Genomic DNA, 23648 nt, shown 5'->3' on the forward strand with positions numbered 1-23648 from the left:
TATATTTAAATATTTTTATATTTTATTATATATCTATATAAATTATTAATTTACACAGGATACATATAAGGATGAATATATTATTTGTTGTATGGAATATTTAAAAATTGGCAAATCTTATACTTCTGCAAAAATATATTTTATTATACATATTTTATAAAAAATTAGTAAAGTGAGGTTATATATTTACTTTTCCAGAATTCTTTTACTATACTATACATATTTCCATTATTAATATACATTTTAGAATAAAATACACAATAATTATTACAATAGTAGTTAACATATGTATCTCTTTGTCTTTATGCACTCTGCTTTTATTAAGTTCATACGCAAATTCGCAAAATTGTTCCTCTCTCACGATCCGTTCAACTCAATCCGATTACCTCCTGAGACAGGCACCAAAATCCGATTAAGCTAGGGAGTTTTTTTGAAATGCACCAACTGAATACCACTGTTCGATCGGATTGGAAATCCAACCATTTGTCGTAAACACCCATGATCATCCGTCATATTCGGAACACTTTTCGGTTTAGTTACGAAACTGCCAACATCTAGAAAAAAAATTAGCTAAACTAACCCGGTTCGGAATACACCCCTAATCTTATTCTGTATTACTATGTCGATAAGCAGATTTCTGTGGATGAGCATGCCCCTGTCGATAATCAGATAGGCAACCCGATATACTGATGTGTATGTATCGGAAGCACCCTGTACACGGTTCCACCCATCCGTACTGTATGCGGTTCCACGGGGTGTATCGTATACTGTTCTGCGGGTACCCGAATTAGTGGGTACTCGTGAAACCGGTCCAGATCCATATGAACAGGTACCCGGTTCGCAGACGAGTACCCGGGTTTTCGGTTACCCGATTCCATTTTCAAACTCTAATATCTATCTGATTTTAAGTTCTAAAAGCGTATACTAGTTCAGCTACAGAAAGCAGACTCATATAGGTTGACAGAAAATACTGACAAACTTCTTCTTCTTCTTTAATTAATGGCTCTCGCCTCCAAAAATAATAATAGGAGGTCGATATGGCCAGATCACGTCACAAATGTAATGACTATAAAGCATAGGAGCGTTTGTTTAATGTGAGATACTTATATATGCGAGGGAAGGGAAAAAGCGCCAAAAGCGGAGCAACATGCTCCAAAGAAAATCCTCGCAACAGTGTGTCCTTGAAGTAAGAGTAAGGAGACTTAACTAGATAGGATATGGAGAAAAAAGTTGGTCACGAAAAATGTTCCGTGTACTGCCATGTCCGCCGAACGGAATAACTTGCAACATTTCATCGCCATATTGAATATTTATATGTGTGCAGTATACTTGCGACTGTGTACACGTATGTGTACACATATACATAATATATATCGATCGGGATGACAAATATCTTAACCTGTAAAGTCTCGAACTGTAACGTTTAATAACTCGGTTCACAAGGCTGATCCCCGCATTTTTCTTATAGATTCTTTCGTTCTGAGTGAAAACGCGACGAATGAGTATAATTTTATACGTTTAAGGAGATACTAAATTACCCTATAGGCCTCTATATTACCGACAAAATCGTATAATTTTTGTATCGTAAATACTTTTTTTGTAATTCACAGATTCGAAAATCTTTTTACAGAATTAAAGTATACGCATTAATATGTATCTGTGAGGTAGAATCTTTGCTGAAAACGACAAAAAATTTCAAAATTGAACTCAACGCTTAGCAAGCTGGTCTGCCTTTTCATTCTCTTCAATACCTCTATGTGACAGAATCCAAATGAACTTAATACTTGTGCCTTTCTTCCCAGCCTCCTCCAACACCGATTTGATCAGAGGAATGAGGTAATTGTTCTTAGGATTATGATGATGCTTGAGTGACTCCAAAACACTAAGCAAGTTCGTGATGATCGTTGCATCTGACAGTTTCAAATCAATAGCTATGGTGATAGCAGTGTAAATCGCATAGGCTTCAGCCGAAAAAATCAAGTTATAAGGCGAAAGTTTATACATAAGCTCAGCCTGCAACTACGGAAAAAAAACTGAAGCACCCACGCAGAGATTATGATCAACCTTGGACCCATCGGTATAAAATAGTGTCGAGTCTTTTGTAAGCTGACGAAACTCATGATCAAATTGAGCCTGGGCACATGCACTGAGGAGCGAATTAGACAACAGGCGGAGGAGAGAGAGAAGCGTAAGAGGGGGAGATTAAAGTAGAGCGATAGGAAAAGCGAAAGTTAGGTAAGGTGAAAGAATAATCTATTTTAGCATGGTAAGAAGTCCATATGCAATGAAAAATAATGGCAGCGGGAAAGTGAGCTTTGAGGTAGTCAATCCGAAAAGCACCAATGGCCAGGTCGCAAAGATGATGAAGTTTAATGACTGTGACATGATCACGCACCGAAGAGATCTTAGAGAAGTAGCGCGAAGTGAGAAGGCGGAATCTAAAAGATAGTGTGAGCTCGATGGTTTCCGCGTAAATGACGTTGAGAGGCGTAGAGATGCGATAGCCAAAGCAGAGGCGAAGAGCCTGATTCTGAATGACCTGTAAAGCCCGAGAAGAGCCTCAATAGTCCAAAAATTTGGGCAGCTTATTCGATTGATGCACGTAACATGGCCGTGTAAATAGTAAGCAGCATGTGCCCAGATAACATTTATGTTGCATAAGATATCTAAAAGACGTCTTTTAGAAGTCTTATGTCTAAAACATATCTAAAAAAACGTCTATTAGATATCTTATGCAACATAAATGTTATTTGGGTGAGGATGAGCACCCCACCATGTGCCTCGAAGAGCACTGATAATCTGAAGGATTCGTTTACCTTTATTTATGACAGAAGACATGTGAGCCTTGCCGGACAATTTCGGGTCAAGAAAAACCCCCAGAAAACGAATAGTGTTGGAGGGTAAGAAATGGTGATTGTGAAGCGAAATAGAATAGTTCATGCGCGCCGTCGACCTCTTAAGAGAAAAGATTATAAGTTGCGTTTTGGGCAAAGAAATCTCCAGACCACGCTCACGTAAGTAAAGGTCTAAACCCTGTAAAGAAAGCTCCACGGATTGAATGGCAGCCGTAATGTTTCTCTGAGATGAAAAGATAACAATGTCATCCGCAAACTGCAGGAGTTCAGTATCAAGATGAAGCGCATCATTTACTTTTCTTAGGTAAAGGTTGAAAAGAGTAGGACTGAGGACAGAACCTTGGGGGGTACCCTTAAATGTGGTTCTAGGCGCTGAGATAGAGCCCTGTGTGATGAATTGAACATTGCGAGATGAAATAAGGTTCGCAATAAAGGATAGAAGAAGGAGAGGAAAATTTAAACTTTGCAAGTCTTGTATGAGAATGTGAGGAAGTACATTGTCAAAGGCCGATTTGATACCTACAAATACTGCAACAGTATCCCGGTTGGTTAGGAAGCCCGAGTGGATGCTAGCAACAAGAGTAGTAAGATTATCCTGGTATGAACGAAACTTCTGGAAGCCAAATTGATTGTTGGGTAGAAAGTCAGATAGAGGAGACTCAATGAGCCAATAAAGACGATTCAGAATCATCTTTTCCATAATTTTGAATAGGCAGGAAGTGAGAGAAATAGGACGGACCCCGCTGTTATTGGGCTTAGATAGTAAATGAATAAGAGAGTAAGACCACTGAGAAGGGAAAATGGAGCAACGGAAGAGATTATTGAAGATATCGAGAAGTGAAGTAAGAAGATTAGGCGGAAAAGCCTTAATAATACGATAGTCAATCCTATCAAGGCCCGAGTTAGAGGAGGCTTTGACAGAATGAAGAGCGGCCTGAAGTTTATCAAGTGTGAAGGGTTCATCTAGCCAAGCGAGATTGCCTTGATATGGCAATAGAGGCGGAGGGATAGGAGGAGGACAGAAAGGGGGACAAAGTTTATCGATGGCATCCTGGATGATAGCAGACCTGTCTTCATTTCCATTTTGAGAGGATGAGTTGGCGGGATCAAGTCGACGATTACGAAACCGCTTGAGCATATGCCATATGACGACAGTCGTAGTTAGACCGTCAAGAGAGCCACAAAACTTCCTCCAGCTAGTGCGTTTAGCCTTACGTAAGGTCTTACGAGTTTGTGATATCACAGAGCGATAGAAGACATAGTTATCTCTGGTAGGATCACGCTTGAAGATTCTAAGAGCCTCTCTACGACGCTCCACAGCCTCCGTACATTCTGGATTTCACCAAGGAGACAGTGGAGGACCCTTATGAGTATAAGATGCTCGAGAAGATATAGAAGAAGGCGGGGGCTTAGACGGAGAGAAGTTTTCGTAGCTAGCAGAGACAAGTTCCATAAAGGTGTTATATTGTAAAACCGGATCGTCCGGGTCGATATCCTTGATACTCTGTGAAATAGAGGCGGCATTGGCACAGTATATACAGTATAGCAACTCTCTGCGGCACCTTTGATGTCAGTGTTGGCAAAAATGGAGTGCGCATGCGCGAAATGGGTAATATCGGTATATAAAATTCACACACAATGATAATAAGCATCGAGATCTAGCTTTGATCGAGATAGGCTTAGCTTTGTGCTTCCTTCTTTCTTGTGAAATGGGTAAGTTGCCCAGTAACGTCACCTAAACTTCTATCTCACTTACTCTTTAGTTTTCTCTTTCTCTCTTTCTTTCTACCTACTCTAGTTCATTTGTATGTACAGAAAATTAATTTAAATATAAAAAAACTAAAAAAAATAGATTTATAGTTGTAATTGCATTGCAAAAAAAAGAAAATAAAAATAAGAATATATAAAATTATATAAATATTGTATAAATATACTGTAAAAACATTTTAATTAAAGATCGGCACACGATGCTTGTTTTCCTGCAGATTGTTTGCGTTTTTAAAAATTATTAGAATTGTACGACAGAGAATTAATGTAGATTTTTAGCTAAAACGTAAGCAATTCAATAGAAAAACACAAGCATTATGTTCTACAGATTTAAAATATTAATATAAACAATAAAAGGTAAAATTTACTGTTATACAGATTGGCCCGTATTCAGAATGCGCTTTTATCTCTGATATTCTATAGTATACGTAACGTAAACTGTAGCATGTTAGCGCGCTAACATCGTTATTAGCGCGTTCTGAAAACGGGCCATTACGTTTAAGAAAACAATTATTATAATGATTATAATTATGAAAAGTATCTAATAAAATAATTTTATATTACATTAAAAATAAAATAATAATTTTTATGCATCTAAAATAAAAATAATCAACTAAAAATGAGATAAAAGAAATTTTAAACTTAATATAATAATAATTTAGAAAACAAAGTTTTTTTATTTATTTCACAGCAATACTTGGAATGAAGTTAAGATCAAAAGTGCTTCCAAGAGGATAAATAACTTATACAATAGTTGTTTAAGTTAACTATTCTCTTAAGAGAGATCGTTCCTCATTTCATTTAATATTTTTCACTTTTTCACGTTTTTCACTCTTGCACTATTTTATTTCCACAGACTTTCCAGTCACAAACAGTTTCTCTAACTAACATAACTCAAACAAACGGCAATTATACTAATTTCCTTCAAATTTCAGCTTTCTAAGCACACATAAACAAATACAGGATATTTAAACGAAAACATTTAAATGGTCCTGACAGAGAGTGATAGAGAGAACGGATAAGAAGAAATGAGATAGAAGTTTAGATGGCGTTACTGGGGAACTTACCCATTTCGCACATGCGTATTCCATTTTTGCCAACATAAAATCAGGAGAGTTGCCATACTGTATATACTGTGGCATTGGCAACCTCAGTCCATTGAGGCTTGGAAAGTTTAATTTTGTACGAGAAGACCGCAGAAGTGCGAACCATACAGTTAACATGCACTTCCACAGGATAGTGATCACTGCTAAATAGGTCCGGAAGAATACGAGTATCGCACAGAGAAGAGATGCGCGGAGAAGCAATAGCAAGATCGATAGTAGAAGAACTAGAGGGGGGGGGGGAACGTGAAAAGAAGGGGGATTAAGAATTACCAGGTGATAATCGTCAATGCATTTGTTAAGCATATGTTCAGCAGGATTAGTGCGTGAACCTTCCCACATGGGATGGTGGGCATTAAAATCACCAAGCATCATAAAGAAGTCATGTTTGTCAAGAAAGGAGGAAAGAGAAGAAATAGAAGCGTGGAAGCAGGAACATTCTGATGTCTGTAAATACCTAAAAGAAATAGACGAGAGTTATTAAAGGAGAGCTCGATGCCCAAAGCTTCGATAGGATCGTCGATCATAGAGGATAGATCTACAGAAGAGAAAACGATAGGATTGCAAATGAGAACAATCATCCTCCTGATATTGGCCTGATTGGAATCTATGCGTAAGGAGTCGAAACCCCTCACACGAAAGTCATGGAGGGGGCCAACACAGGTTTCAGCCAGAAATAAAACATCAAGAGATTCCAACATTTTCTCGATGTCTCCACTCAGAGCTTCTTTCTTTTATTTGCTCTTTTACAATGTCATTATTTATATTTGCTCGCTTGCATAGAAAAAACATCCTTGTGGAAATAATAATTCTTATAAATCTTTACCTTTTTTAATTTTTTGGAACTCTTAGTCTTAACCTCTCCGAATAATGCAAGCACGCTCTTAAGCGGTGTCTACAATGAGATCTTAAGACCTAAGATTTAAACTTTAAGCCGTAATTTGTGACGTCATTTCCGTCCGTAAGGCTTTCCCGCCAGTACTTAAGCTATAACTTTAATCCTTAAACGAAATGGCGAAATTTCAATCTTAGTGCTAAAATCTTACGGTTTAAAGCCGAGTGAGATACGATAACCTGTAAAAACTGTTAGGAAACGATAATCTGTAAATATATGTTGACGGCGACTGACAGGCTTGCACGAGTTGCACGATGGATAGCACGATTATAGCTGTATATGTGAATTTCGCTCTGAGAAACGTTCTGATTTTAGGTTAAGACTTTAAGAACGTTGATTTAAGTCATGGACTTAAAACTTTCATTGTGGACACTATAATTTAACAGCTTATGCTTAACGCTTAAGGTTAAAGATTTAAAGCTTAAATCTTAGGTCTTAAGATCTCATTGTAGACGCCGCTTTTCTTCGTGAATGCAAGCCAGGCCGGACTGTTCAGTGTTCGGGTAAGGTTAATTGCAAATGGCGCCCAACCATAAGAATCCATTCCTTTCAGCCGACTCCCTTCCAATTAGGGGTCACGAATCAGGACCACTTTTTCAGCTTGCGTTCTATTAAGTTCAGTCTCCTTCTCTCTTATTTCGTGGTACTCATGCTCAGCGAAGCAAAAGTTACCTCAGATAAGGAAGCATGGCAAGCCAAGGAAAATAGGCAAAGCCAAGGAAAACACAGGAGTCAGTCCAAGAGCGCAAAAGGGATTCTCATTGGGTGCTTTTCAGCTACAAAACACAGTGTAACACTGTGTGACACAGTGTCGACTTGTAACTGAAACGCTATTTAGTCACTTTACACTAGTGTTTCTAATAGGAAAAAGTATTCTGGTATATTTACTAATTTAAAAGAATATTTTATCACCTTATTTGTTTCGTATACACTCATGCAATGTCGGAATATCATTCCTAGATAAATAAATAGTACAAAATGTAAAAATCTTGGTTATGTTGGTAGCTATGAAGAGACGACACAGTTGAACTCAGCATTTTAGCTGTGTACGATTGTGTCGACTTGTGTCATAGTTGGAAAACACCGTGTCGTACATTATGTTACACAGTGTCTACTTGTGTCGTAGCTGGAAAGCACTCATTGTACGAACGCTCACGAGCGAATGAAATACTGGATCTGTTTTTTGTTCCTGTACTGTCTAAACTAGTACACACGGTGCAATAAGTTGAAGTGAAACAAATATACGTTTGTTTCATTTTAACTTATTGCACTATGTGCACTAGTTCAGACAATGCAGGAATGAAAACCAGACCTACTGACAAACGTCTACACATAAATTTTTATTTTCTGACATTTAATTTTTTTTTTAATTTTTCAAATTGATCATTGCCAACATTAATTATATTGCTTTTAAATTGTTATCGCAATGGTAAAATTGCACGAATTGAAGTTCGAATTGATTTCCTATTCACCGTATTCTCCAGATTACAACAGTTCTGTGCGACTTCTTTCTGTTACTAAATTAGAAAAAATGGCTAGAGAAGAAATTTTTATCGATTCTGTAATCAGGGCAGGGTAAAATGCCTTTTGAATTTCATTTAAAATATGTACTATGAGGTCCCTTACGGAAAAAAACTATTAAGAATCAATAGTTACTATTGGTGTTCCAGTAGTTACTACTGAGACTCCAGTAGTTACTATTGAGACTCCAGTAGTTACTACTGAAACTCCAATAGTTACTACTGAGACTCCAGTAGTTACTATTGAGACTCAAGTAGTTACTACTGAGACTCCAATAGTTACTATTGAGACTCCAGTAGCTACTATTGATGCTTCAATAGTTACTATTAGGATTCCAATAGCTTGAATATTGGATCCAATAGTAACTATTCGCCTAATACATTTCTGCACTTGCGGAAATAATTTTTATACAAATTTGAATAAAGAAATCGATTTTAATCAATTATTTGTTATTATTTGTGCATTATTATTTGATGTATTATTATATCCTTTAATATTCGATGAAAAACAAAGATAAAAAATGATACGTCATGCGCATTACACTTGCGGAAATAATACATACACTAATACATACTATCATATAAACACATGAACCATCTATTTTTAATATTTCCATTGAACAGATATATCACAATTATATAGACGTTGACATATATACAGATTCGTGGGTCATCGAAGTACAGCAGTTCCCGTACGATTGTCAAGGTTAAACAGCGAGGTTCGTGGTACAACTTCGGATGGGTGACCGTTTGGGAAATATGAAAAGAAATTAATTCTCGAATTTAGGATAATTTTTCTCGAGGAAAATTTTTTTTTCACGATTTTATTCTAAAATTGATGCTAATTAGTAATACTTATTTTAACAATCTAACAGTAATTAGAGAAAACCTTTTTTACGAGGGACCAATAGTAACTATTGGCCAACAGTAACTAATGATCAATAGTAACTATTCACCAACAGTACTAACTATTGGCCATTTCACCATTTACCAATAGTTTTTTTCCGTAAGGGGTGTGTACAAAAAGTTCGTGCACTGAATTTTATTCTACCGATGCGATGTGGTGATGCTGTAAGCTTATACAGTGGTGCAACTTCTTGGGGGAAGCATCACGTGTCCTTAGTAAAAGTTCACGGTCGATTGAGATCTTTGTTTTTCGTGTATTAACGTACTTTTGGTCGTGTTGGCGGAATAGAGCGAGACGTTTTAACCGAGCAAAGAACCAACATCAAATTTCTCGTAAAACTTAACAAGAACGGCCAGGAAATTCTTCAAATGTTGGAAATGGTGTATGGTTAGTCTGCCATGAAGCGTAGAATTGTGTATACATGGATGGTTCAAGAAGGGAAGGGAGAACGTCAATGACGATGCATGAGCGCCCTTCAACATCACGTGTCGATGAGAACATTCAACGTGTTCACGATTTGGTGAAGGCAGACCGTTGAATTACCATTGCAAGAATGATTGCAGAAAAACGTGCGTAAACGTGTACGACGTACACGATCTGAATTGTGGGCGGAGAACGCATGGATTCTGCATTAGAGCAATGCACCTTCGCATACCGCGTTCGTTATGCGCGAGTTTTTGGCCAAAAATAATATCGCTACCATGGACTACCTTCCCTATTCACCTGATATAGCACCCTGTGACTTCTACCTGTCCCCTAAAGGAATCCTCTAAAAAATTCTACCTGTTCCCTAAAGTAAAAAAATATCATGCGGATGTTGATACCATAAAACGAGAAACGACGAAACTCCTAAAGAGACTGACAAAGGAAGACATACAACACTGCTTTCAGGTATGGAAGAAGCGTTGAACCAAGTGCATTCTGTCAAGGAGAAAGTACTTCGAGGGTGACCACATCCCCGTTACAGAATAATTTAAATTGAACTTTTGATGAACCGAGTGCACGAACTTTTTGTACACACCTCGTAAATATAAAATACTTTTAAAAAGTATATTTAAAATGCTGTTACGTACGGGAGACTCCACGATTCTTTTCTTTCATGGAATGTTAGGTGAATAATAAACATAACAATAAGATCTATATGTAATAAGGAGTACGGAGAAATGTGTGTGTGTAAGAAGTAATATAGCCATTTCTTCCTGCTTCTTACCTTTAATTTTACGATAATTGGCAAAGCCAAATGTTGAAAATTAAAATTAAATAATTCAAAACATCATTTTTCTAGTTGATAAATTCTACTGATAAGGGCTACGGTTGAAAAACAAAATTCGACGAATCTGGAGGTCTTTGCCACGTGAATATGCGATTTCTTTAGTATTTTATTATAGACGCAATTGGTGACTGAACTCTTAATTAATATAATTTTGACCATAATCCTACTGAATACAATCAATATAAATTTAAGGCTAATGAGCTATTTTTCTTTGAGATAGGCCTGCCACGCTCTTACTAGACAAACTGTAAAATTGATAAATTTTTTATACGGATCTATTTGAAATTTTCGGCAGGAGTAACATCCGCAATGTGATGAGACACTTTTGTCGCAAATAAAATTACACAATAATTTAAATTAATATCATCAATCTACCATATAATAAAAAGGACGAAATGCTCTGTCACATATTAATTATACAGAATTGTTAGCTTTTTGATAATTAATTTCTAATTATAAACAGTCCTGGTCTCCTATAACAATAAAATGCTTCTTTTCATGATCCAATGTAAGTTATAGTCTTTGTTTTTTATTTAATACATTGACAGCTAAATTTTAATTAATAATGAGTCAAAAGGTAAAAGGTCTATCAAACTTAAATTCAGATGAATGGATAATTTCTAATAAATGTAAAGTTAGTATTCTTAGGTAGATAATTTTTAATACACGTAAATTATATTATTGTCACAAGAATTATAGTAAGTACCTTCAATTTACGAAAATTATTATAATATGCGCATTAATTTTGTTATACTACATAAAACTACATAAAACAATTTATCAAAACATCAGCTTCAACTCAAGTCAATATGTCGTTAAAAGTGTCGTAAATAAAGTCTATCCATAAAATACTTTGAAACCTACTATAAAGACTTAATATTGCAACAGTAGTTATGTTCTTGAATAATACGTACAAATAAAAATTTCACTAGAATAAAGTAATCTACTCTAGATCATCTGTGTATTTATTCTATCGCTCAGCACCTGTTAGTTAATATATATGGTATATATATATATATATATATATGTACTTTATCCTTCAATATAAGCACTTCACAGTGTAATTTTCCTACAGTTTTTAAAAGATCTATATAAACTGTTTCTGAAATTCTCTCTCTCTCTCTCTCTCTCTCTTGTCTCTCGTGTAGCAAGAATTAATTCAAAATACTGGCCAACGATCCAAAAACTATGACCAAAACGCTACAGTCAGCGCTGGCACCATTATTTATTATAAGCTCGTTCCTCTGTTTGAGCTTGTTTGAATACCCACTTGGACAATCTAGGCTATATTTCTCTTATCTGTACGCTTTGTCCGTATGGAGCAGTCTTGTATACTACCTTTATTATCCAATATATATACAGTCGAGCAATTTTATAGGCTCTATGGATATCATCGGCCTTTCATTAATTTTGGTTGCTTTTTCATCGATTCTTATCAGCTTCTATCGTTATAAGGTAAAAATTATAAAATATTCTTTCCGAATGCCTAACATTACTTGATCTCTGAATATTTTTTAACTTCTGTTTAAACGGACTTTTAATTGAAAGTGTTAAAGATGTCTTGGCAATTATAAATTTTTTATTTAGAACAAATGTAAATTTATAATTTTTTTTAAAATCAATTTTAATGTTTCTATTAATATTTATTGTAGACAAAGGATGTTGGTAAAATTAAGATTTGTATTTATATTACGTCTATAAATAAAATAATTTATGTTTCATATTTAAAATAGTATTAATCAAATTGCAATAACACTTTTGCATCTAACATAATTTTTATACACATTACTATAGTAATTTTTATTATTTTAAATATAAAATTATAATAGTTTTTATTTTATGTCGTATAACCAGTCAACATGATTTTTTAAAGGAATTGAAAATATGTTTACATGAGCTTTCTATAGTAGACGACACATTGGAAGCACTCGGTGCGCCAAAAAAATACCAAATGCTGCGTAATTGGATAATTCAAATAATAATTGGATGGATTATATACTTTTTTATAGATTTAGCAATGTTATATTATACGATTTTTAATGCATATCCAAATGATCCCGAAAATTTTTTTAGAGATATTTATTTCTTACTTGCATTTAATTATGTAAAGTATGTAAACATCTCAAGTGCGTTGATTTGTGGAACTTTTCTTGGGTTAGTATATCAACATTTAATTTAACTTTGATTATTTATTAACGAAATTAAAATATGCGTATATAGTGTACCTATATGCATTTTAATTTTATTGAATGACAATGGGCGAGTTCAAGACCGCTTTGTCGTTTTGAACTCGCCCAATAACTGAATCTCTTTCACTCAATTCAGATACACGAGCTTCAGATTTCATCGAGTCAATGATCGATTACATGTACTTTATTCCGATATTTTCGAAAATAATGCAGGTTGCGGATACAAAAAACAAAACAGATTCATCTTAATCCATCAAAGAATATCAGCTAAGAATCGCAAGCAATACATGTGGATTTTAATGTAATTAAAAAAAAATTTCTGTGTACATAATGCGCGTACATGTTTTTAAGCATTCGGTGTTCCTTTTTTTTACTACACCGAAAAGAGTATAGAATATTATTAGGTGTACAAATTAGTTCGGTCCGTTTTTTGTGTTCAAAAATGCCTTTATTTCAAAACAAAATGAATGAACAGATTAATTAAAGTATTGTCCATCGCTGGCTACTACTTTTTCTCATCTCAAGCAATTTTCGAATTCCATCTCGAAAAAATGACTCGTCTTTGGAAGCAACTTTTGGAAAACGGATCGAACTAATTTGTACTCCTAATAATAAGAATATAATGTTTTTGAAAATAAAACGGTCGAGGGCCAAGGTATATATGTACATTAGACATGTAATTTTAGATAAAGACATCAAAAAGGTATGATGGTTACTTTCGCTTATTTTAATGAAATTATATAATTTTTGACTGAATATGGTTTTTCTAATTATTCTGCATATAATAGTATTATTTAGATATTTAGTTATGCACTGAAAATAAATACTTGGTGCTTATTACGAGTGCAAGTCAATATTTTTAGAAAAATATAGTAAAACACATTTTTTTTTATCGATTCATTTTTATTTCTTAGCATAGTCTCCTTTCAGCTCGATATACTTGATCCAATGATTCTCCAACTTTTTTAAGTCGTCCGAATAATATGATTTGTCCAAAACCCTTCAAAATAAGCCTCTGTTTCGGCAATGAGCTGCTCTCTAGCGGTGAATCTCTTTCCGAACCATTTCTTCAGGTTTGGGAACAGGAAATAGTCGCAGGGGACTAAATTTGGCGAATATGGTAGATGGGAAAGCAATTCGTAGAGGAATTTATTGAATTTGGTCATCGGTGTCGGGCACATGTGAATCAGTGCATTGATGGAAGAGCATTTTCTTCTTCGCCAAATGGGGACGTTTTTTCTAAAAATGTTGATGAAACGATCCAATAAGGCTGCGTAGTAATCGCGATTGATGGTTTGCTTCGACGGAAGGTAATCGATATGAATTATATCATGCATCCCAAAAAACTGTGGCAATAATCTTTCCGGCCGACTTCACGGTCTTCACCTTCTTCGGAGTTTGTTCACTCACTGAAGTCCATTGTTTTGACTGTTCCTTCGTCTTGGATGTGAAGTAATGGATCCATGTTTCGTTCACAGTAATGAATCGACGCAGAAATTTATCTGCGTCGTAATAAAACGCGGCACCCATCTTGTCGATAGCTTTTTCCGATACCCAATTGTTCGTGCAAAATTGAAATCACTGTGCCATGTGATATGCCTATGGCCTCAACAAGCTCACGCACTTTCACTCATCGATCAGTCAAAACAATGTCGTGGACTTTATCGATGATTTCTAGCGTAGAAGCCTCAATTGGACGTCCCGAACTAGGTGCATCACATGTGGATGTACGATCACGTTTAAATTCATTTACCCAAATTGCATAGTCACAAACGCTAGTGCAGATGTGCTATGAACATTATCCAACTCAGCTTTGATTTCTTTCGGTGTTAAACCTTTCATATATACATGTTTGATCACTGCACGAAACTCGTTTTTTTCCATTTTGTAAAAAATACAAAGGTTGTTCGCTTTAATCGTCTACAGAAATGAAACCTCTCGATGAATTCCCTTCAAAATTTGACACTAATCAGCTGAAAGATTCTACTTATTGTCAAAAAGTAATGTGACATGACGATGTGAGTGTTTTCTAACAGATTTTCTAAGAACTTATTGACTTGCTCTCGAAATGAAATATTTTGTCGAAATCTCGGCGAAATCTCGACGAGAATTTTAAATAATTAAATCTCGTTATGCTAGATTTTAATTGGTATCGATCTCGAATATTACAAGTGATTTTGATCTCGAATCTTATCTCGAAATCGAGACGAGATCAAGATGAGAGATCGAGATTTTTCTCGTCTTGTGCGCATCTCTAGTTCGCCTTAACACTGTGTCACTTTTATCTAAAACATTTTTAGTACCATAAAAAATGAATGAAATATTTAAAGATTTTATAAATCAATGATTTTATAGATCAAAAGATTTTAAATCAAATGTGAGTCACACACATCATTCTAGATCTACAAAATGTGTAAAATAATCGCATATTCTAAATCAATCTCAAGTTAAAACTATAGATTAAATAAAATTTTACGCTAAAAATATATTTAATACTTCTCGTACGTGTCTTTGATTAAAATAAAACAATTATAATTTATTTACAGACACGTCCACCTACAATTATGCCTTATATCACGCAAACAAAACATACTATTCAACATACAAATATTACTACAAATGTTGTGGTACTTTATAAATGCTACATTGTTCATTATCAATATATATAAGATACTTTTATACAATGTAAACATGTGGACTTTAGAAAATACTATCGTCTTTTTAAATCACGTTTTACATTTCATTCCGCATAGCATAGCATTTCTTACATTAAATTACTTCTGTCAAACGATTTACCATAAGGTATAGTATAATTAAAACGTTACTAATTATTTGTAACTAGAATAATAAGCAACAGTTTTGTATGAATGAAGTTACATGCAGGGTTCCCACAGAAAATGAATTTTGAAATTCCCTGACTTTTCCAGGTTTTCCAGATGAGAATGAAGAATTTTCCCTGATCAATATAAAATATTGATTGACCTGATAAATTAGATTTATTGAGGTTTTTTTAAAAAAAAGTGGAATATTATGTGGATAGAAATAATTTAATTATGGCAAGATCAAATAAGCGAGGTGTTGAGTAATTGAGATTCAGATAATCAAGGTTCTAAGTATGTAAATTTTAACGTTTAAAAACAGGAGTAGTAGGAAAATTAGCTTATACATATTACTAGATACAACGAAAATTTAAAAGACAAAATATAATAAAATCTTGTATAAATTCAGGCCAAAAAAAAAAAAATAATTATTGAAAAAAGAATACAATTATATCGAAAAAAGTGATCAAATAAAAAGTGAATAAAATATAAATTTTAATCATTTTATTATAAATTTCAATTATTTTTTTTACAGTTAAAAATGTAAATAATACGTTTTATAAAATATACATTTAACTGTAACAATAATAATATAATAATATATTTATTCACTTCAGCTTTACAGTAGCCAAGAAGGGGACTTGGTTTACAATACCACTTATCCACACACATCCTTCCATACCTTACATGCGCTCCTACACAAATACTACCTCATCCTAACTAACCTATTCGCTTTTCCTTTGGGCCACTAGCATATTGCTAGCTTGTCGCATTATATTGCTTTACGTTACGTTATCACAATTATTATCACACTTTTATAAAACATTATCACTTTCTCATTATCACGCTATTTTACCCTAACTTTATATTATATCTTACCATATTGTCCTTAATTATTATTCTTACATTATTGAACTTACACTTTACATTACATTACAATATCACAGCCTTTAAATATTATATACAGGAGCAACTATACCTATACTTATACCTATATACAATTGTCCCACATATATTTCCTTTCCATCATACCTATAACATATTTCCTATTTACAATTCCTGCCTATCCTTCAAACCTTTCCACCGCCTTCTTATTTCATATAACCTGTTCCCCGAATTCCTATTCATTACTTCTATTCACCTAACCTATTTTCCTTTCGTTTCTTAACCATCTCCTTTTCTTTTAACTCTTTCAAAATCTTATCTCTATCCTTCCACAGTTTCCTTATAACCTTACCCTTAGTTTCATCCAACTCCTCACTCCATAACCTGTCTAAAATTCTTCCTTTATCATCCCCTAAAACAATGAACCTCCCCTCCATTTCTTCACATTCTCTAACATAGTGTTCTATATTATCCCTACCTTTTTTACAAAATATACACCTCTTTTCCTCCCCTTCTTCTAGCCAGTATTTATTCACGTCTTCAAGATTCCCACACCTCAATTTGGCCAACGCCCTTACCTCGTCACCTCTACTTACTAACTCCGATCTTGTCATCCTCAAATATGCCGGAGCTCTTATATTATCTATTAATTCTTTGTATTTCTTATTATATCTCGCTTTACCAATTCTACTATCTTCCCATTGCATTTGTACCTCCCTTTCCCTATCAATTATCTCCGTTTCCAAATTACCTTGTTCATTATCCCTTAATCTACTATTTCCTATCCCCCACCCATTCCTATTATAATAACTTTCTCTCTCACTCCCATATCTATCCTCCCAATGGTAATTCTGCTTTTCCTCCCAACACTCCCTCACCCAATCCCCAGTAAAACCTTTTCTAATTTTTTCCTCATATCTTCTCGCTCTTATACCCCATCCTATCTCTAACTTATCCATTGCCAATTCCCGCATTATAATATACCTTGGCGTGCAGAAATCTAAAAATCCATCTTACATAGTCCAGCATCACCTTCTCCAGTATTTCCTTTTCCTCCCAACCCCAAATTTCCACCCCATATGACATTACACTCTGCACTAAATATTTAAATGAAATCGATCTCCTTTTCAAATCATTCCTGCATATCCTTTCCCCTAAGCCCCATACCTTCCTCGCCACCATTTTCCCTTTTCTTCCTAGTTCTTTCACATGATCTTTATAGTCACCTCTGATATTTAGGGCAAAGGCTAAATATTTAAAAGTCTGTACCTCTTCAATTTCCTTCTCACCCCATTTCCATTTCTCCTTTTTCTCTCTCCTTTTCCTATTACCTACCATTATCTTTGTTTTATCTGCACATAGTTCAAGCCTCCTGTCATTTAAGAATCTTTTAAACGTTCCCATCATATCTTGTAATGCCTCCCTGTTTTTAGCCAGAAGTACCAAGTCGTCTGCAAAAGCCAAAGACCATATCCTATTCCTACCTATTTTTATACCTCCAATTCCTCTCTTCTCTAGTTCCTTATCTAAATCCGCGATATACAAGTTGAAGAGAAGTGGACTCATAACACAACCCTGCCTCACACCTTTCTTCGTCCAGAAATTCTCCGTGTATCCTTGTCTCGTCCTTACCTTCACTCTTGTATCTTCATATATCCTCTCCACTCGCCTCACCAAGGTTTCACTTATACCTTTACTTCTTAAAATGTCCCATAGTCTGTCTCTATCTACACTGTTAAAAGCCGCTTTCAGGTCCGCAAAAAGCATGTATATTTTCCTTTCTTCTGCTTCAAAATTTCCTTCCCTTTGTACCAAATGCGTCAGTACAAAAATATTATCCATTGTAGACCTACTTCTTCTGAAACCCGCCTGACTTTCGGGAACTAGCTCCTTTGCTTCTATCTCCTTCTCTAATCTATTCCTTAAAATTTCCGCGTATATTTTGTATGCCGTACATAGGAGTGAAATCCCTCTATAATTTGACACTTTTTCTTCATCTCCTCTTTTATACAGTGGTACAATAATACTTTCTCTCCATACCAAAGGAATCGTGCTCTCCTTCCAAATCCTTTGTAAAAGCTTCACCAACTTCCTCCATAAATCCTCTCCTGCAAATTTCCACGCTTCCATTGGAATCGCGTCCGCACCAGCTGCCTTTTTAATTTTCAACTTATTTATTGCTCTTCTTATCTCTTCCTCTTTTAATTCCTCCTCCTTTTTAACATCTTCACTTCCTAAATCCCCTAGTTGTTTTCTTACTTGATCCTCTCCGCCTCCCTCCAACAGTTCCATAAAATATTTCCTCCATTCTTCTTTATCAATGTCATTTTCCTTCCATATCCTCTTGCCTCTTTTCTTATATATAAACTTCCATATGTCTGCCTCTCTCTTTAACTTTCTCAATTCTTCTTCCTCCTCTTCCCTCTTCTCCTTCTGTTTCTTCTCTAACAATTCCTTGAATATTTTCTTTTCTTTTAAGAAACGCATTCCTCCAATTTTACCCTTTTTCCATTTTAGGTATGTCCTCTTCACTTCTCTTTTCCTTTTTGTGCGGTTCCTGTCCCACCAATCTTTGTATCCTAAGCGCCTCTTCCTCTTCTTTATTCTTTTCCTGATCAAGGCATCTTGAACAATTTGATTAATAGCCTCCCATTCCTCTTCTATTTTATACTCTTTATCCTTCTCACCTAGTTTCTTATCTTCCAACTTATCTATCCTCTCATGATATTCACTTATGGCTTCCTCCGTCCACACAATGACCTCGTCTGGCTCTTCATCCTCCATTTTTCTATACCTTTCTCCCTCCTTCTTCCTACAGTGCCGCCTTGACTCCTCTTGATCCTCCATTTCGATGCATATAGGTAAGTGATCTGAGTCCACTCTCGCCCCTACCTTAAATTCTATAATTTTATCATAAACGTTCTCATTAACTATCCCGTAGTCAATTACCGAGCAACCTCTTTCGCCAACATACATAAACTCGCCCTCCCAATCACCTTTTGTTCTTCCATTCAAAATATGCCACCCTCTTTCCACCACTTCTTTAACCATACTCCTACCTCCGTTACTTATAACTTTATCCTTAGTACGCCTATCCTTATCACCCTCGTCTACTTCTTCCCCCCCCCCAATTCTCCTATCCTTACATTAAAATCTCCCCCTATTATTAAATTGTATCCCTCCTCTTCACTCGCTTCTTTCTCCAACCCCTCCAAATTTTCTTTAATTGTTTTCCCCCCCTGCTCTCCATATACCGAGACTATATATATCTTTCCTTTATTACTCTCAAAAACTGACGTTACCACCCCTCCCTCCACCTTTTTTATTAAGTCACCTACCGTTTTCCCCCTTCCTTTTGCCAATTATGAATCCACCTTTGGCCCTACCCTTCTTTTTCATTTTCGTCGCGTAAACACATTCCCAGTTGTGTGACTTTGGTAATCTATTCCTTAATCCCATCCAACCTTTTTCCTCCAACCATGTTTCACATAAGCTCACAAAATCAAATTCCCCCACATATCTCCAAAACTCCATATCTTTCCTCCCCACTCCAGCTACATTCCAAAATAGAATCTTTCTCGACTTTCTTACAGCAACTTCCCCCTCTCCTCCCTGCCTTACCAGTTGTTTCCTTTTCCTTCCTCTTTTATTTTTCACGCCATATTTTACACTCCTCAACCTAGCCCTCGTCATTGCATTCCCGCCCTCCCTCCCGTTTCCCCCTCCTCCTCCTTGGCTTAGCCGAAATTCTGTTCTTGCCTCCTACCACCCTCCCCCTCCCTCTCTCTATTCCCTTCATCCTCTCTCCCTCCCCTCCCCCGCTCAATATTCTTACCCCTCTCTGAAACATCCCATCCATCCCTGCCTCCATTTAACTGTAATAATGTCAATTAAGTTTTGTTAAACTGTATGTGGAACAAAAAACAACACACACATTTTGAGAAATTTCTAATTTATTATACATATATTAAAAAAAAAAAAAAGAACAATTACTCTTTTGTTAACAAAATGACTGATACATAGGCCAGTGTATTCATAATCAGTTCTTATATTCAAGACCTTAAAGATTGTCTTAAGTTCAGTCTTGAGGTCTCACAAACCAATCAGAAAGCTGCATTAGCGTCTTAAGACATTGCTTAAGATGATTTTAAAATAAGAACTGATTATGCATACCGGCCATAGTTTTTAATACTGTCTAAAAAAGTCGTACTTATTTTTTAACTGATATTTGAAGCTCATAAATTTTTTCATCTATTAAATCGATTTCCTTCTGTTTCTCACTAATAATTTTTAATCTTTTTTCTTAATTCATCTATTTCATTAATAAGTGACTGTAAATGTTAGATATAATGTTTAAAAATTTATAACAATTATTTGAAACAAAAGCATTTTAAGAGAATTACGAGCAAAGTTTAAAATTCCAGATTCCTTTATATTTTCCCTGACATTTCCCGGTTTTCCCTAATCAATTAAAATGCCCTGATTTTTCTCGATTTTTCCGGTTTTCCAGACCTGTGGGAACCCTGATATGTACAATAGTTCTTCCCAGTTGATATAATCTTATTCATTAAGTATAAAACCTTCAGTTTTGCTACAGACTTTTATATTACCTCAAGTGACGTGGTAGCGTCGCGACAAGTGCATAAAAAAAGGATACGATATTGTGTCTTGGCCTATAAAACGGGTCATGAACGTCATTGCATATATACATGTCTGTTCGTGCTGTTGCCAAATTCTAGACGATACCACTAATTATATCTCAAGTTTTGATATTGGTAAAAACTAAAATTACTCAAGAATTTAAAACCGTAATTAAAAATCTAAAAACACGTTTATTATTCGACATCGTCTGTATCTTTTGATTACGTCTAGTTGGAATAAAATAGATGCAGCCGATATTGAAATATGGAAAATTCCAGTCCTGAAAAGGGACCTTTTGTGGATTCTCAGATTTTTTCAATCGTATTGTATATAATGATCTCCTTATTAATTTGTTTTGCAAATAATTTTTGTACTATAAAAACATATTGATCGTAGAATATTGAATTTTAATGCGACCCATACTTGCTAAGCTTTTCCTTCACTATAATCCATAATTGACAATTTTAGTCACTGTCAGTCTATCTTATGTGTCTTGCGTTATGAAATACTTGCAGCTAATTGCAATTATTTCGTATCCGTTTTTTATTAAGAAGAATATAATAGTTTAAATTCTTTTTTGATGCACTTGGTATATATTTACTTCGTTTCAAATAAGTCATTTTAGGGAAAAAAATAATTTCAGATAAGCGAGACGCTAGCAATTCTTTACAAATTATCCAATTATAATCTCGATGGAGATTTATATGAACAGGTAAATAATTATAACAAACTTTTTATAAAATTTGGACTATTCTCCTCTCTCTATGCGTAATTTTATTAGTGCCTATAGAAGTTCGGACACCTGCATAATTACCGATTATACTATTAATATCTTACAAAATATACTATATTTCTGACTTATAAAATTAAAAATATTTTATTAAACTTTTGCAATTAATGTTAATATATGTATAAATATCTAAAACACATAAATAAACATGTAAAATCTTATATTGTCAATAAGAAATTTTATACAAATCAGTTAAATTCATAACTCTGATGTTATATCTAGTTTGAATTATTTTTAATCATTTGTGTAGATGGCCACTGATTATATATTCAATGTGCCGCTACCTATTGTACTTAATTGATACAATGGAGTTGAATAATTCAAAGCAAGAGATTAATTTAACTCAAATTTAGTTTATTTAATTAGAACATACAATAAAATATGAATTCTGTTTACTTCGAAATTAAAAAATGGCTTGATCTTTATACATATTGAAGTTAAAATAAGAATAAAATTTTATTTAATTTATAAAATTGGGATTATTGTTTTACATACAACATTTTAATGTTTTATAAGAACGTTTTAATTATTTGCGAAGCAAATAGAATAAATTTTATAGAATTTATACAAGTGTCCAAAGTGTCGTGAATAGTAGTATATTTATATATATTTATGTAACATTTATTAAATTATTTATTTCTATTAGATTTTACAATTTATATTGCAAATAAAACAAAGAGAGGTACAATTTGGCATAGGACATTTCCGCTTTGGATATAATACCATTTGTGAGGTATGTTCTACATTGAATAGAAATATAATATACAGAAGAAATAACCGCAAAATATTTTATGCGTGGGTAAGACAGACTATATTGAGTAAAAGTCCTGTACCATTATGCGATTTGAGCAATAGTTAACGAGATATTAACTGTTAAAGATTGCCGAATACGTGCGTTCGCCCGATTTATCACTGCCTGCTGCCATCAAGTGTACATACGTCTACAGAACGTTAAGCGCGCAGACCGCAGGAAGTTAGGTTGTTTCAACTCAACCAATCCTCAATTTTTCGCGCGGCAAGCCATCGCAAATCGCAAGCCGTCCCTGTGCTTTTCGCGGCTCCACGCTCAGCGATACATTTTATGGCAGTGGTAGGCCGGGCGAACGCGCATATTCGGTAATATTTAAAAGTTAATATCTTGTTAACTATTGGTCAAATCGCAAAATGGTACATGCCTTTTCAACTCAGTGTATAGTCTGTTCTAGAGGCCTAGAAAACAGAGATGTGACATTGCGTCGGTTGGGTTAGGTCATATATGTAATACTACTATATGGCTAGTGAGGCGTGGTTTATATGAGTGCGACAAGAAGAAACATAGAAGGATAACAGATGCCCGTTTATTGGTTGTCAGGGAGAGATGTTCAAATAAAGGCACTAGAGATGTAGGTATTCCTATCCGCCATTTTGGGTCCACTTGATAGATAGGTTATATTACGATTAGTACGTGGTGACAATGTAAATGTATCAAAAATTAAAATAAATTGCCGTTGAGAGCCAACACAGGATGAAGGTGTGTAGTAAAATTTATTTACATATAATTTAGTTACATATATAATTGCAAATTGCATACGTTTCGACCTTAATCCAGGTCCTTTTCAATGCATGAATTTTTCATGCAATGAAAAGGACCTGGATTAAGGTCGAAACCAGGCCCGGATTAAGGGAGAGGCTAGGGGGGGGCTATAGCCCCAGGCCCCACGGAAATAGGGGCCCCCGTTATATTAAAGAAAAAATTTTAATTCTTTGAAAACAAATAATTGAAGAAATAAAGGACTCTTTTTATAAACAATAATTAATACGTTGAGAATGGCGAATAAGAGTCAATCTAAATCTTAGACGCCGGTGTAAGTTATTAAATCGAGATTCTATATAAAGAGATATACGCGTGTCTCAGCACTTGCGAGAATTTGCGAATATCGATAGACCTCTGATGGCGGGTCGACGTAGTAATATTCTTCGCAATATTTATCCAAAGTGAGAAATAACGTTCTAATTATATATAGT

General features: G+C 34.8%; 1 protein-coding gene across 1 annotated transcript; it reads right to left on the reverse strand.

The window, feature by feature from the left end:
• Nucleotides 1-1707: 1707 nt before the first annotated feature.
• Nucleotides 1708-5693, reverse strand: LOC108782491 (RNA-directed DNA polymerase from mobile element jockey-like). The gene is made up of 3 exons (XM_018550773.1): nucleotides 5690-5693; nucleotides 2817-4187; nucleotides 1708-1961 (listed from the first exon to the last, which is right to left on the reverse strand). Exons 1-3 carry the CDS (start codon nucleotides 5691-5693, stop codon nucleotides 1708-1710), a joined length of 1629 nt encoding a protein of 542 aa, XP_018406275.1.
• Nucleotides 5694-23648: the final 17955 nt, after the last annotated feature.

Source organism: Cyphomyrmex costatus, unplaced genomic scaffold (genome assembly GCF_001594065.2).
Source record: "Cyphomyrmex costatus isolate MS0001 unplaced genomic scaffold, Ccosl1.0 scaffold1283, whole genome shotgun sequence".
Lineage (NCBI taxonomy): Eukaryota > Metazoa > Arthropoda > Insecta > Hymenoptera > Formicidae > Cyphomyrmex > Cyphomyrmex costatus.

Excerpts from the sequence above, each read along its gene's own strand:
- LOC108782491 (XM_018550773.1), bottom strand. Across the intron at positions 1,962-2,816 it reads GTCTTCTGTCATAAATAAAG|CCTATGCGATTTACACTGCT; the intron begins GTAAACGAATCC and ends TTTCGGCTGAAG.